At 48.3% G+C, this 13,466-nt stretch overlaps 1 protein-coding gene across 1 annotated transcript in view; it reads left to right on the forward strand.

The window, feature by feature from the left end:
• The first annotated feature begins 353 nt into the window (after positions 1–353).
• LOC129337517 (NAC-alpha domain-containing protein 1-like) overlaps positions 354–13,466 on the forward strand; it is a 32,094-nt gene continuing 18,981 nt past the window's right edge. The window contains exon 1 of the mRNA XM_054991278.1: positions 354–382. Within this exon, the coding sequence (XP_054847253.1) occupies positions 370–382 (13 nt within the window). The 5' untranslated portion in view covers positions 354–369. The remainder of the gene's footprint in view (positions 383–13,466) is intronic.

Raw genomic sequence — 13,466 nt, forward strand, 5'->3', positions numbered from 1 at the left:
GAGTTCAGGATCCGTCCCAAGCACTCGGCAGCGTGAGAGCAGCCCCAGACTGCAGAGGACAGCCTGGCTTAAAGAATCCTTGCCCTGTTGTTTTAGGGTAAGCCGAGCCGAGTCTGCGCAGTGAAAGCCCAGGACAGGGACCCGGGGGCAGGCAGGCAGGAGAGGGTTGGCGTCGCTGGCTGAGCATACACGGAGCGAAAGAGTGGAGCTGCTGGAGAGGACAAGAGACCCTGGGGGCATCCCAAGGTGGCAGAGGAGGAGGAGACGAGTCCTGAGCAGGGAGGAATGAGGGAAGGAAGCTCAGGCAGCCATCGGCGTTTGCAGTGAAATAACCGTAGCCATAAGACATTAAGATTGCTCATCTATTTGATGAGTCATGCAGGTAATGTCGGCCTTGAATTATTTTACTGTTTGGAAACTTGAGTGATGGTTGATGCGGGCGGCGGTGGGGGGGGCGGGTTGTGGAGGGCTGAACCCCCCCTGTTTCCTGTGCTGGAACTGCAACACCAGCAGCTTCCCCAGCTCCCCCCTCCCTCCCTGGAGCAATGAGATTGCTGACTCCGACATCAGGCGCTCCCGGCTGGCGCTTCCAGCACACGGCCCGGCTTTGGAAGGCTTTAGGGGCCATTCAAAAGAGGCTCCCCCCAGTTTGGTCTGTCCATCCCCACCCCAGTCACTCAATCCACACCGTTTTAAAAAGGGAATCTGGGCAAAATGAAGCAAACGATCAGATTGTTTCTTGCTTACTTATTGCTTACAGGAGAAAGTTATGTTGAGAGAAGCCCCCGCCCAGCAAACGCCGAAATGCTGTTTCATAAACACAGTAACACTTGAAGCTGTCTTAAACAGAGTCGGGCTGCTGCCCAGGTAGCTCAGGATTATCTCTGCAGCGGGCCAAGATCTCCAGAAAATAGCAGCAGCTCTTGGAAAAACCCTTCTTTTCTGGAGATCTTGGAGGGCTGCTACAGAAATCCTGAGCAACCTGGACAAGCGGGCAGACTCTGTCTAAGATGGCAGTATTTGAACCCAAGGCCTCCAAAGAATATGGCTGAGAGCCAAGCTACAAGTGACGAATGACACTTGCCTGGCAAGTGAACAGACTCACGTGTATTCCTCCCTGTTCACTTGATCAAGCGGAGCGCAAGTGAATGGCAAGTGAAGAGGGAGGAATACACGTGAGTCTGTTCACTTGCCAGGCAAGTGTCATTCGTCGCTTGTAGCTTGGCTGTGATTGGCCGTGCTCTTTCAGAGAGTGCAAGGGGCGGAACAGGCTGTGCAAGGGAAGGTTAGAGAGACCCAAGATCTCCATCAAGTTGGAAGGGAGCTGTGGGGTGGGAGAAATCGTCAGTCTCTACTCAGACTGGAGAGAGTAAAGTCTGCTTCAGAGAAGTTAGCCGTGTTAGTCTGTAGTAGCAAAATCAAAAAGAGTCCAGTAGCACCTTTAAGACTAACCAATTTTATTGTAGCATAAGCTTTCGAGAATCACAGTTCTCTTCGCCAGATGCATGGAGGGCAAAAAGAAACTGGTCAGATATAGAGGAGGAAAGGGGAGGGCGGAGTAGATGCAAACAGTAGCTTCTGATATGGAGATCAGTTTGCTTCTGTTGAGGAAATCAGTTACCTCTGATAATGAGATAACCATTCATAGTCCCTATTCAGTCCCAGCTTGACAGAGTCAAATTTACATATGAATTCCAATTCAGCAGCCTCCCGTTGGATTTTGTTTTTGAAAGGTTTCTGTTGAACTACAGCGACCTTTAAGTCTTTGATGGAATGTCCTGGTAGATTGAAGTGTTCTCCCACTGGTTTCTGGACGTTGCCATTTCTAATGTCAGATTTGTGTCCATTTATTCTTTTGCGTAGAGGTTGGGTGGTTTGTCCAATGTACAGAGCAGATGGACATTGTTGGCACACGAGGGCATATATCAGATTGGAGGATGAGCAGCTGTAAGAGCCAGAGACAGTGTAGTTGATGCCATTGGGTCCTGTAATTGTATTCCCTGGGTAGATATAGGGGCAGAGCTGGCATCTGGGTCTGTTGCAGGGCCTGGTACCTGTGCTGGTGACTCTGCTGGCCGATTCATGGTTGTGAGTGAGAAGTTGTTTAAGGTTGGGGGGCTGTCTGTAGGCAAGGAAAGGTCTTCCACCCAGGGCTTCTGAGAGAGAGGTATCATTTTCCAGGATGGGTTGTAGCTCACTGATGATACGTTGGATGGGTTTGAGCTGGGAGCTATAGGTGACAACCAGTGGTGTTCTGTTGTTAGTTCCTTTAGGTTTGTCCTGGAGCAGACTGTTTCTGGGTACTAGTCTGGCCCTGTTGATTTGTTTCCTCACTTCATTTGGTGGGTACTGTAGCCCCAAAAATGCTTGTTGTAAATCTCTCAAGTGGGAGTCCCGATCAAGAGCATTGGAGCAGTCTGCTTGTATCTCTCGAAGTTGATGGAAGCCTGTCCCAGGGCTCCATTTTTCTACAGAGAGCGAGAGCTGGATCCAGGCTGTCTGCAAAAATGACAGAGGGGTAGCTGTTGGTAGCAAAATAAAACAAAAGCCCAGTGGCACATTTGAGACTAACAACCTTTATTTCAGTATGAGTTGCTGAGCTCCTGAAAGCTCATCTTGAAACAAATGCTGTTGGTCTTTAAGGTGCTAGAGATTTTATTAGAAAAGAACAAGAGTCCAGTAGCACCTATAAGACTAACAGAATTTGTGGTAGGGTGTGAGCTTTCGTGAGCTGCAGCTCACTTCTTCAGAAGCGAGTTCTGAAGAAGTGATCTGTGACTCACTAAAGCTCATACCTTGCTACAATTTTTTTAGTCTTATAGGTGCTACTGGACTCTTGCTCTTTCCTACTGCAACAGACGGCTACCCATCTTGATCTGTCTCTATGAGACGTTTTATTGTGCAGGAAGGGCCTCTTCCTTGACTCCTAGAGGCCTGTGATGTCCCATTTACACCCGAGCTTGAGGGCCAGGTGTGGTGGTGCCGTCCCCCCATCCCATAATTCCCTCTTTGGTCTTGCAGACCACGTGGTGAAGTGGATCCCTCCCTCCCTTACGGCAGCCTCTGCCTCAGGCCTCCTGAGAGGGCGTGACCCTCTGGCCAGTTCTCTTGGGGGCCGGAAAATCCAGCAGGGATTAGCAGGGATCAGAGAGAGAGGTCCCCCACCCCCAGCCAAGGCAGGACGGGGACTGGGGCATAATCGACTTTCCAGGCCTTGACCGGCACCAGACCCTTGGCTATTCCCGTCCAGAAATCCTCCTTCTCCTGCTGCCCTTCAGTTCTTACTCACAGCTCCGTCTGATTCTTGTTCTGGGCAGGATTTCCCCCTCAGCCAGGGCAGAGCAAACGCGCACCCACTGAATGTTGGCAATTAAAACAAAATTGGGATTCTAGTCAGACAAGGTTGCCAACTTCCTTCCTGGACCTGCTCCTTTACAGCTTGCTGTTGAAGGCGCAAGAGCAGAACTGGTAAAAATCAGTCCACCTGACAATATCCCCTTGAAGAAGACCAACCTATTTATTTAATTTTTATTAGACTTCTATACTGCCTGTCCCTCGAATGGGGCCCGAAGCATTTACAACATTAAAAACAATAAATATATTAAAACTAAAGGCCATGTCTCTACAGTTGAGGGGGTCCCACAAGAATACAACCAATAGTAAAACATGTATTGTCGAAGGCAATAAAACAAACACACACAGCCGGGTGGTAAAGATCCCATGATACATCATGGCTGGTTAAAGGCCTGCAGCAACAGTTCCACCTTGCAGGCTGTTATCTTCCCATTGCAGGACAGAAAGACAGACGCTTAAGTGCCTTGATCAAAGGAGTGGAGGTGGGAAGTTTTCTGATGCATATTTTCCCCAGAAAATGCCGTGTTACTGGACTAAGGCCATGTAGTGGATTTGTGACAAAAGTGAGATTTGAATGAGCAGCTTCTCGGCTCACGGGGTATTGTCTTGGCCGCTATGGTACGGCAGCTCTTAACTACAGAGCACGATTACGAATTAATATGGGCCACGTCAGCAACGAATGACTCCGTTTCTGCAAACAAGCAATGTGAAAGGCAGTCAGTCACTGCTCTGATGGGACACAGCTAGTTTTAGGACAGTGTAACCAGCTTACAGATTTTTGCCTCGGAATAATAAACTCCTAGAGTGAAAGATACCTTTAGGGTGTGTGCTATGTGCCATCCAGTCACATCCAGACCCTGTAAAGAAGGCCGTGGCTTCCTTTATTGAGTCAACCCATCCTGTGTCGGGTCTTTTTTCCTCCTCCCACTTTTCCTAGCATTATTGTTCGGGAAGGGAGATTTGTTTAGAAGATTTTTACGCCTCCTGCTCAGAGACAAGTAAAAATTATGCAATTAAAGAATAAAAACAGCTACATAAATACTACCAATGGCTAATCAGTTATTAAAACAAGCCAGGGCCATTAGAACTGCCTAGAACTACATTCAGCTGCCTAAAATGATACCCCAAAGCATAAAATCAGCTTTTAAAGTGGGAACTCCTTAGTTAGAAACCTGGATTTTAAAAAGTGTTTTGGTCTGGCATTTACAGGCAAGTAAGGCGTCATGAGCCTCCAGAAGAGGGCATTCCAAAGACAAGGTGCCACCACTGAAAAAGCCCTGTCCCTTTTCTGCACGGGGGAGCACAGAAAGCAGGGCTGGGGAAGACCATCTTGTTTTGTTTGTGTGTAAGAGAGAGAGGATGTGTGCTCTTGTGCATGGGAACTTTTTCCTAGGCAAGAAACTGGTCCTATGCCGATAGTGGCCAAGAAAAGAATCCTCCTGCAAGAAGACACGTTGGATGGAGAATGCAGAACAGAGAAGGAGCAGAGCTTGAAGGAGTTTCTGGGATTCCCCCAGACGATGAGGCAGATAATAGGATAACCTGGGAGACTTTCTATTGTTTCACCTCACCTGTCTGAAGACAGTGTTGAAAGCCAGAGTTACTTACAGTGCAAAGCTTAGCCCTGGGGGCATTGATATTTGGATTTAGAGAGGTGGTTCAGGATCTAGGTTATAACCAACATCCCTGGAAAGGAGCCACACAGACAGAAGGCATGCCAAGTGGCTGTTTAAGGGCTCATAAGCTTTCTAGCCCAGAAGTTTGTTTTCTCCTCCAGGCCTCAGGTATAGAAAAAAAAGTATCTCTGAACAGGCTTTTCTATCACCCCTGAGTAGCCCCAATCTCGTGCCTCCATATGCACCAAATACATGAGCAAGTGTCTTCTACACAAAAACTTGGCAGGATTTTCAAATCGGGGGCTAGCTTATAACCTCTTTCCTCTAGGGAAATCTCCCCTCCACTTCTGCTTTTCTGCTTCCCCGATGCCATCTTCTAACCACTTAAAAAACAAAGATCTACTTTAAAACAATTTACCAGAACAGGGGAAGAAAAATCTCTCTTTAAAGTGGATTTTGATGCTTTGTTAACGAATTAAACTGCGTCTAGAAGCTTGGAAAAGTCCTTTCCCACAGACACCTCCTCTCTTCCATTTCCCACCTTTAAAAACTTCTGTTGTAGCTTCTGGCTAGTTTCCTTAATTTTTCTCGGAGTCTGTGGGAGATTTACAGAGGGGTGGATTGACCCTTTTACTTGCCAGGAGACTGGGAGGCCTGCTGGTGATCAGGATTAATCTTTCCTCCTGGGGATTTACAATACCGAATCTTACAATATTTCTTGATCCACAAGTAGATGAACTGAATGAGGAATGGCTTAAAGCAGCTTTAATATGAGCAGCAACTAAAATGTCTTGTGCAGCGTTCTCTAAGGGCTAAACTGGATGATACCGTATCTGCTACGGGGACATCCTATGGTGCCATTTCACAGCCTGGATCTTTAATTTTCAAAAACGTAATGCTATGGGGGCTCCGTCCTTCTTGAGACTGCTGCATGGGGGGGGGGGGTGTTTGGCGGGGGGGGATTTTGGCTCGTGAAAATGTCATGGTGGGGCAGGCCACCTCATCCCCCACCTCCACCCCCATGCGTCGTGGCTCTCGCTGCTTCCTTGTCTTCCGAGTCTAGCAAAAAAATATCCTTTGGCTTAATTGAGTGCCCTCCCAATTCTCCACTTCTGACACCTTGTAATACTTCCAGGTTCTGTCTTAAAACTTCTTGCGTATGAACAGCAACTAAAACAAAACCTGTTCTCCCTTCCTACTGGGTTGGCAACAGGGCCAGAAAAATGTCCTGTCCCTTTAATAAAGGCTCAATGCATGGAAATGGGCAGCTGGATCTTTTCACCGCATGGAGGTAACTATCACCTGGTAAATATAGTCTTAAGGCTGTATTAAAGGGACAGAGTCATTTTTTGTCCAGGCTGTTGGCAACCATTTCTCCCAGGCTTTCTTAAATTCCATTCTTTCAATTCCAATCTTCGTTTCTGGTTGTGTGCATGAATGTGGAGGGGGGGGGGAATATGGGGAGAGGGGAGCGCTCCGTGACATCATTTCTCCTTCCCAGGATGCAATGCGAAAGCCAACACTCTCACAGTGCACAACACCCAGTGCCTTGTCAGTCTATAGCAGCAAAGTACAAGAAAATTCCTGGGACTTCTTGAAGACTAACATATTTATTAGCTTTTAAATTGCCCCATGATTTTACTTTTGCTCTCAAAGCAAAGCAATATCCCAATATTTCTAACTAAATCAGGTCCAGACGGGCCGCTTAGGGACTGTTGCCTGACCTTTTTAGTGGTGCAGAGTGCCGTCAAGTCATAGCTGACTTATGGCGACCCCTGCTGAGGTTTTCATAGCAAGAGACTAACAGAGGTGGTTTGCCATGGCGTGCCTCTGTCCACAACTGTGGTCTTTGTTGGAGGTCTCCCATCCACTTACTAACCAAGGCCAACCCTGCTTAGCTTCTGAGATCGGATGAGATCAGGCTCACCCAGGGTTGCCAGCCTCCAGGTAGTGGCTGGAGATCTCCCGGAATTACAACTGGTCTCCAGGCCTCAGAGATCAGTTCACCTGGAGAAAATGGCTACTTTGGGGGGTGGACTCTATGGAATTATGCCATGCCAAGGTCCTTTCCCTCCCCAGGATTCTCCACCATGAGTACTTGATGCTTCCAGTTCTTCAATTGCATTATTAATTCTAGAGCTGCTGTTTGACTTTTTAATGGAAGCTGGGACTTTATTTATTTATAAGCCAAGCAATGCAGTGTCTGGAAGCGAAGGATGCTTTATGTGAAGGGCAGTGGCCATTAATGGAGAAGGGACTGGAAGCTGCTTAAGAAGGGCTGCTAACTGGGCGGGTTGTTTTTCCACCTAGCAGGGTTCCAGTGCCTTTGACAGAAGCACGACAGGCAGAAATTCAACAGGTGATGCTTTGGGCAGCTTGCAGACAAAGTAGTAAGGAAAACTTCATCTGCTGGATTCCTGCCTGTTACGCCTATGTTAAAAGCACAGGAGTGCTGGGAGAAAATTTAGCCAGCAAGGAATTTGTTGGTAAGTCTGTTGGACAGTAGATAGGATGCCTCTGCCTGTCCCCACCTCTCCTGCCAGAGCTCACAAGTTGACTGTTCTGGGACAGTAATAAGAGGGTGGGAGAGCAGTGTGTGTGTGTGGGGAGAGCTTGAAGCCCCTTCCCACAATCCAGCAATTAACTAGCCTCTGTCTTCCAACCCCATGAAGATGCCATCATTCAAAGGAAAGGCAGCAGAAAGAGATTGGTAACCCTGGGCATGTCTACCTGCGAGTAAGCCCCATGGAGTGCATTGGGACTTACTTTTGAGTAGACAGGCATATGCTCAGCCTGCCTGGGGTAGGCATCTGCGGAAAGCGCTTAAAAGCCAAGCAGCCTCTTCCCCTGCCCCCGTCTTTCTCTTTAACGCTACAAGGCGACCCCCTCCTTTCGCCTGAAGGATCCGAGCCTCCTCCCCTCCCAAGAACCATTGCAGCTTCCAAGGTCCAGCCCTTTCTCACAACTGATAAAAGCTGAAATCCTGCAGAGGTGCCTTTTCAGCATTCTGTCCGGGGTGTGTGTGTGTGCGGGGCAGGCGGGCTCTTGTTGGGAGCTGCTCCCAAGGAACGGGAAGCGGAGAGATGGATTCTTTGATGGCTCGGCGGCATCCCCCCCACCTGCTCCCGATGGGAGGTAACTCAGAGCTCTTTGCTTGGGCTTCTCGGGAGGGGGTGGGGTGGGGGGTGGGGGAGGGCTTGAATGGTAAGCGAGGGATGTAGCCCTTTTTTGTCATACGTTGAGAGCACTTTGGACCCGTTTGGCCCTGCTCTTGCTGTGAAGCTGTCCCTGGGTCTGCGGGAGCTTGATTTTGAAATGCTTTTTTGAAACTGTTGGGTTGCTATTCCAGAAAGAGGGAAGGAATGATTTCAAAAAATTAATAAAATAATAAAATGAAACTCTGTGTAGGGAGTTGAACTCAAATCCCTCAGATTCTTGTCTGACCTAACAGTTAACCAGGTTTAACTGGTGGCGCTTCATAATCCCAAAGGGAAGCCCTGTGTGTGTGGGAAAGCTCTGGGCTGGAAATCCCCGGTGGGGGCAGAGGCTGTTATCACTGGAATAGCGTGCTGCTGCCACCCAAATGCTATACCGTTCTTATTTCATTTCTCTTGTAGTAGTTTTTCTCTTAAATGCATCCCTTCCTTATCCAGAGGAGTGAGCCGTGTTAGTCTGCAGTTGCAAAATAGTAAAGAGTCCAGTAGCACCTTTAAGACTAACCAACTTTATTGTAAGCTTTCAAGAACCACAGCTCTTTTCATCAGATGCACCATGGTTCATGAAAGCTTATGTTACAATAAAGCTGTGGTCCTCAAAAGCTTATGCTACAATAAAGTTGCATCTGACAAAGAGAGCTGTGGTTCTCGAAAGCTTATGCTGCAATACAATTGCATCTGATGAAGAGAGCTGTGGTTCTCGAAAGCTTATGCTGCAATAAAATTGCATCTGATGAAGAGAGCTGTGGTTCTTGAAAGCTTATGCTGCCATAAAGTTGGTTAGTCTTAAAGGTGCTACCGGACTCTTTACTATTTTCCCTCCCCTATGATTCCCAAGCATGCTAGTTGGAAGCCCTTTGGGCCTTGCTTCTGTGTAAACATGCTTAGGCTTGCTTTGGATCTCCATAAACCAGCGCTGGGTTTGGATGGGGATCCTGGTCTTTGACTCCTTTCCGCTCTGAGGGTGCAGGCAGGCAGGACAAGCAGGGGTCTGGGATGGGTCCCATTCTAAAGAGGCTTGGGCTGGATACTGCCTCCCTCCCCGCCCCACTCACACACACAAGAAAATCCTCAGGCTTATTCGAGGTCCTGGGCCATGCCATTCTCCCGGCCTTTTTGAGGCTTCCATCCTGCCAGTCCTGTTGCGGATTGGTGGGGTGATGGGAATCTCCTCTCCCTTCCCTGGGGGATGGGAATGGCTCTACACAGGAGCAGGATCGTGACCCTCCTGCCATCTTGTACATGAAAAGCTTCTGCCCCAGCCTTCACCCAGTCCTGTTGGCTATCCCAGAGGCAAGAAGGCCACTGGCATGCAGCAGATATTTGGCCCGTTTGGCTCCTGCCTCCAGAAAGAGAGCTAAATGGCTCCTCAAAAAATGACAGTGTGGGTGCAAAGGCCGCCTCTGGGCCTCTGCCTGCTCCTGAGGGTCCCACCCCGTTTCCTGCAGGTTCAGTGACTGAGGCTTGAGCCAAGGCAAAAGACCGTCCTTGTGCAACTCTGCATGTACCGGGATCTCAGCTGTTTTGTTTTCTAAAACCATCTTTATCCCACCTGTCCTCCCAATTAATTTGCTCAAAGTAGTGAGCAGTTAAATTAAAAAAAAATGTTTTTAGAACAATACATATTAGGGTTTCCAACCCCAGGTTGGAAAGTGCATGGGGATTTGGGGATGGAGCGGGGGATGGGGGGTTGGGGAGGGGAGGAAGCTCCCAAAGATGTGCTGCTATAGAGTCCATCCTCCAAAGCTCTCATTTTTTCCCGAGGAACTGATCGCCGTACTCCAGAGATCAGTTGTAATTCTGGGATATCTCCAGGCCCCACTTGGAGGTAGGCATCAAGTACAACAGCAGTTGAAAACATAAAAGGGAAGGAGGGCGTGTAAGACTGGCTGCTACCCATACAGTTGTGTGGGCTCAGTTGGCCTGCCAGCAAACTGTACATGCGGATTTAAGCCTGCATAGCTGCTTTGCCCATGGCCAATGAAATGCTGGGCCTAGGCAAAGTTGTATTGGGGCAGCTGCCAGAGAGCCAAGCTACAAGTGACATCTTACACAGGTTGGACACTTGTCAGCTTACCTCAAGTTTTGATGGGAAATGTAGGCGTCCTGGTTTTACAGCTTGGTTCTCCATTACAGCTGCAAGACCAGGATGCCTACATTTCCCATCAAAACTTGAAGGAAGCTGACAAGTGTCCAACCTGTGTCAGGCGTCACTTGTAGCTTGGCCCTGAGAGTCCCCCTGACTCCCCTCTTCCATGTTATGCGCATCAACGGATGCTAATCGTCATAGTGAATGTGCTGGAGGGGAGCAATAGAGCACCCCCCCCCCCCATATTCTGGAGGTAGCATTGCATTCCTTGCCGCCCTTCCCTTCCATGCAAGGAGAGTTCATGCCGCGCAGCAGCGGATCTTGACTGCAGCTGGGCTCAGCCATCACCTTAATACCTTCTTGGCTGGGATCGGAAGGGCCTGCAGGGAAATGAGCGGCGCTTGGCGTGAGGCAGTCTGAGGGCTGGAGGCTGAGCTGGATCAATAGCAGCTGCAGATGAAAGCAGGGGCGGGGGTGGGGTGGGGGAGAAGGTAGCTCTTGGCCTGACTCGGAGCTGGCACTGGACTAGCACCCTCCCCTGTTCCTGTTCCTGCCATTTAGTTAGCATTTTGGAAGTACCCAAGTCAGGAGGGTCAATAGAACAGGGAACTGATGAGGCATTGATGGGAGGGGGTGGGCAGCACATTAACTAGCCCTTGTCCTTCAAACCATCATGGGGACAAAGCCCCCCCCCCAATGCCTTCAGCCTTGAATCTCTCATAGGGGCTTGGGATGGGTGGAAGGAACGGAGGCAGCCGACGGATTCTTCCCTGCAGCCCCGCAGATTTTCTGTTCAGGCTGAGCAGCATCTTATTTTTTAAAATTTTATTTGTATTATATATAGTCTGCCTTTCTGGCTGAGAAACGGTGCTGATTACATGTAAAAGTCAATGCAGTCAACAGGGTGGGACATCAAATAAGCAAGGTAGGATTGCGAAGATCTGAAACTGAGCAGAGATTGAACCAAAATATAATTATTAATGTGACATGATTGAACAATGCAGAAATTGCATAGTAGGATAGTACCCATCATGGGACTCCCATACCTTCAGACCTGCCTCTCCTGTTACAAACCACACACACACACCCAGCCTCCTCTTTTGTTCATCTTTGCAGGGCTTACTGGTGGTTCTGGGCCCCAAGGTCCAGTGGACTTCCTTCCACCGGGAAGAGGGCCTTTATGATGGTGCCGTCCTCCCTTTGGAATGCACTTTCGAAAGGCACTCATGCTCAGCCGGACCTGTTGACGTTTCGGAAACTCTGCAAGGCAGAACTATTCCGGCATGCCTTTGCTATCTAATATCTTTTTGTGAGGCAGAACAAATTGCTGTGCATTTTTATCTACCTGCAATTTTTATGTTATTTGCCAGGTTTTATAGGCTGAGGTTGGGACTAGAGTGGTTTTTAACTATTTGCGTTAGGCTGCTTTATTGCAATTTTATTGAATATTATATATTTTTGTATTGTTTTTAACCTTTGTAATTGTTGCGAACTGCTTTGAGATCTTAATTGAAGAGAAGCAGTATAAAAATTGAATAAATAATAAATAAATACAGCAACGGACTACACACGAGACGCAGTAGCACAGTCTACACCCTTCCCCCCTTTTAAAGCATCTTTCTGAACCGTACTGTTACGGTATTGACCTTGAACTTGTGCTGGACTTTTGAAGATTTGTGCTGGTGGCAGAAGGGCAGGGTGTGTTGTCAGCTGTGGCAGCTTTTGGGTTTTGTGAGTGGACACAGGAGTTGAGTTTGCATTCTCCAGATCCTAGTTTGATATTCTAACCACTGCACTATGGTTGGTCACCTTTCTTTTTGCATTGCATTGCCGAGAAGATGGATAGAACGCTACTTGGTAGTAGTAATTTCTGGTGCTTAATTCTTAGCTTGCTTTGACGATGAACTCTTTAATAGGAAAAGCTCCACCCTGTCTGCTCAAGGCAGGTAATTGTGTTAGGGCTGCAGTTATTATTGAATGAGACATGCTCTGCCCATACGCCAAAGCGCTTTGCTGTCTGCTTGCACGCTGTAGTAGGAGAACCAGTGTGGTGTGGTTGTGTGTGTCAGATAAGACTGGAGAGACCTGGGTTCAAATCCCTCCCCTGGCCCGGTTGCTCTCAGCCTGACCTACCTCACAGAGCTGTTATGAGGATAAGATGAAGGAGGGGAAAATCTCGGAGATGTGAGAGAGATGGCGGAAATGAGGGCTCTCCTCCTGGATCCATGAAAGGAATCCTTCCAAACACCTTTTAAGAAAGGCGAGTATAAATCCAAACCCAGCCCAAGTTCACACATGCAGGAAAATGAGGTAGGAATGAAGTAGAGCCTTGAGGTGATTGCACATAGAGATGGGCACAAACCAGAAAAAAACTCAACCATGTGGTTCGTGGTTCATCAGATTTCACGAACCACAAACCACGAACTTTCACAAACTTGCCCCTGGTTCGCGAACTGGTTCATTTGGTTCATGAAAATGTCACATCCAGGTCAGAAAATCATCACTTCTGGGTCAGCAGAAGGTCTGCAGGAAGTCCATCCCCTGTTGCCTAGGAGACTGATTGATTGGCACCAGGCTGTCTGCAGTGACAAACCAAAAAACGAACCAAACAAACCAGCCTAAAGTTCATGGCGATTCGTCAGAAATGGGATCTGATGAACCGTGGTTCGTGAACCATGAACCGGCCTGGTTCGTGCTTAATTTTGGTTCGTATTTCGGTTCGTGCCCATCTCTAATTGCACAGACTGCCATTTGTTGCCAACCTCCAGGTGGGGCCTGGAATGCTCCTGGGGATTATCACTGATCTCCAGACTATAGGCATCAGTTCCCCTGGAGAAAGTGGCAGCTTTGGAGGGCAGACTGTATGGCATCACAGGGTGCTGAGCTCCCTACCCCTCCATCCTCTACAGGCTGCATCTTCCATGTCTCCAGGATTTTCCCCACCTGGAGTTGGCAACCCTACAGACAAACCAGCCTGCAGGCAACTGATTCCATCTCTGAATGTTCCACCATATCAAATACTGCTTCTTCCTATCTGAAGAAGTGAGCTGTGACTCACGAAAGCTCGTACCCTACCACAAATGTTGTTAGTCTTAGAGGTGCTACTGGACTCTTGCTCTTTTCTACTGCCTCCAAATAGAAAACTAGCAAAGCAGGGGGAAAGATCCTACCTCTTCTTGGCTTGCTCTTTTG

The sequence above is a fragment of the Eublepharis macularius genome, chromosome 11, assembly GCF_028583425.1.
Source record: "Eublepharis macularius isolate TG4126 chromosome 11, MPM_Emac_v1.0, whole genome shotgun sequence".
NCBI classification, from domain to species: domain Eukaryota; kingdom Metazoa; phylum Chordata; class Lepidosauria; order Squamata; family Eublepharidae; genus Eublepharis; species Eublepharis macularius.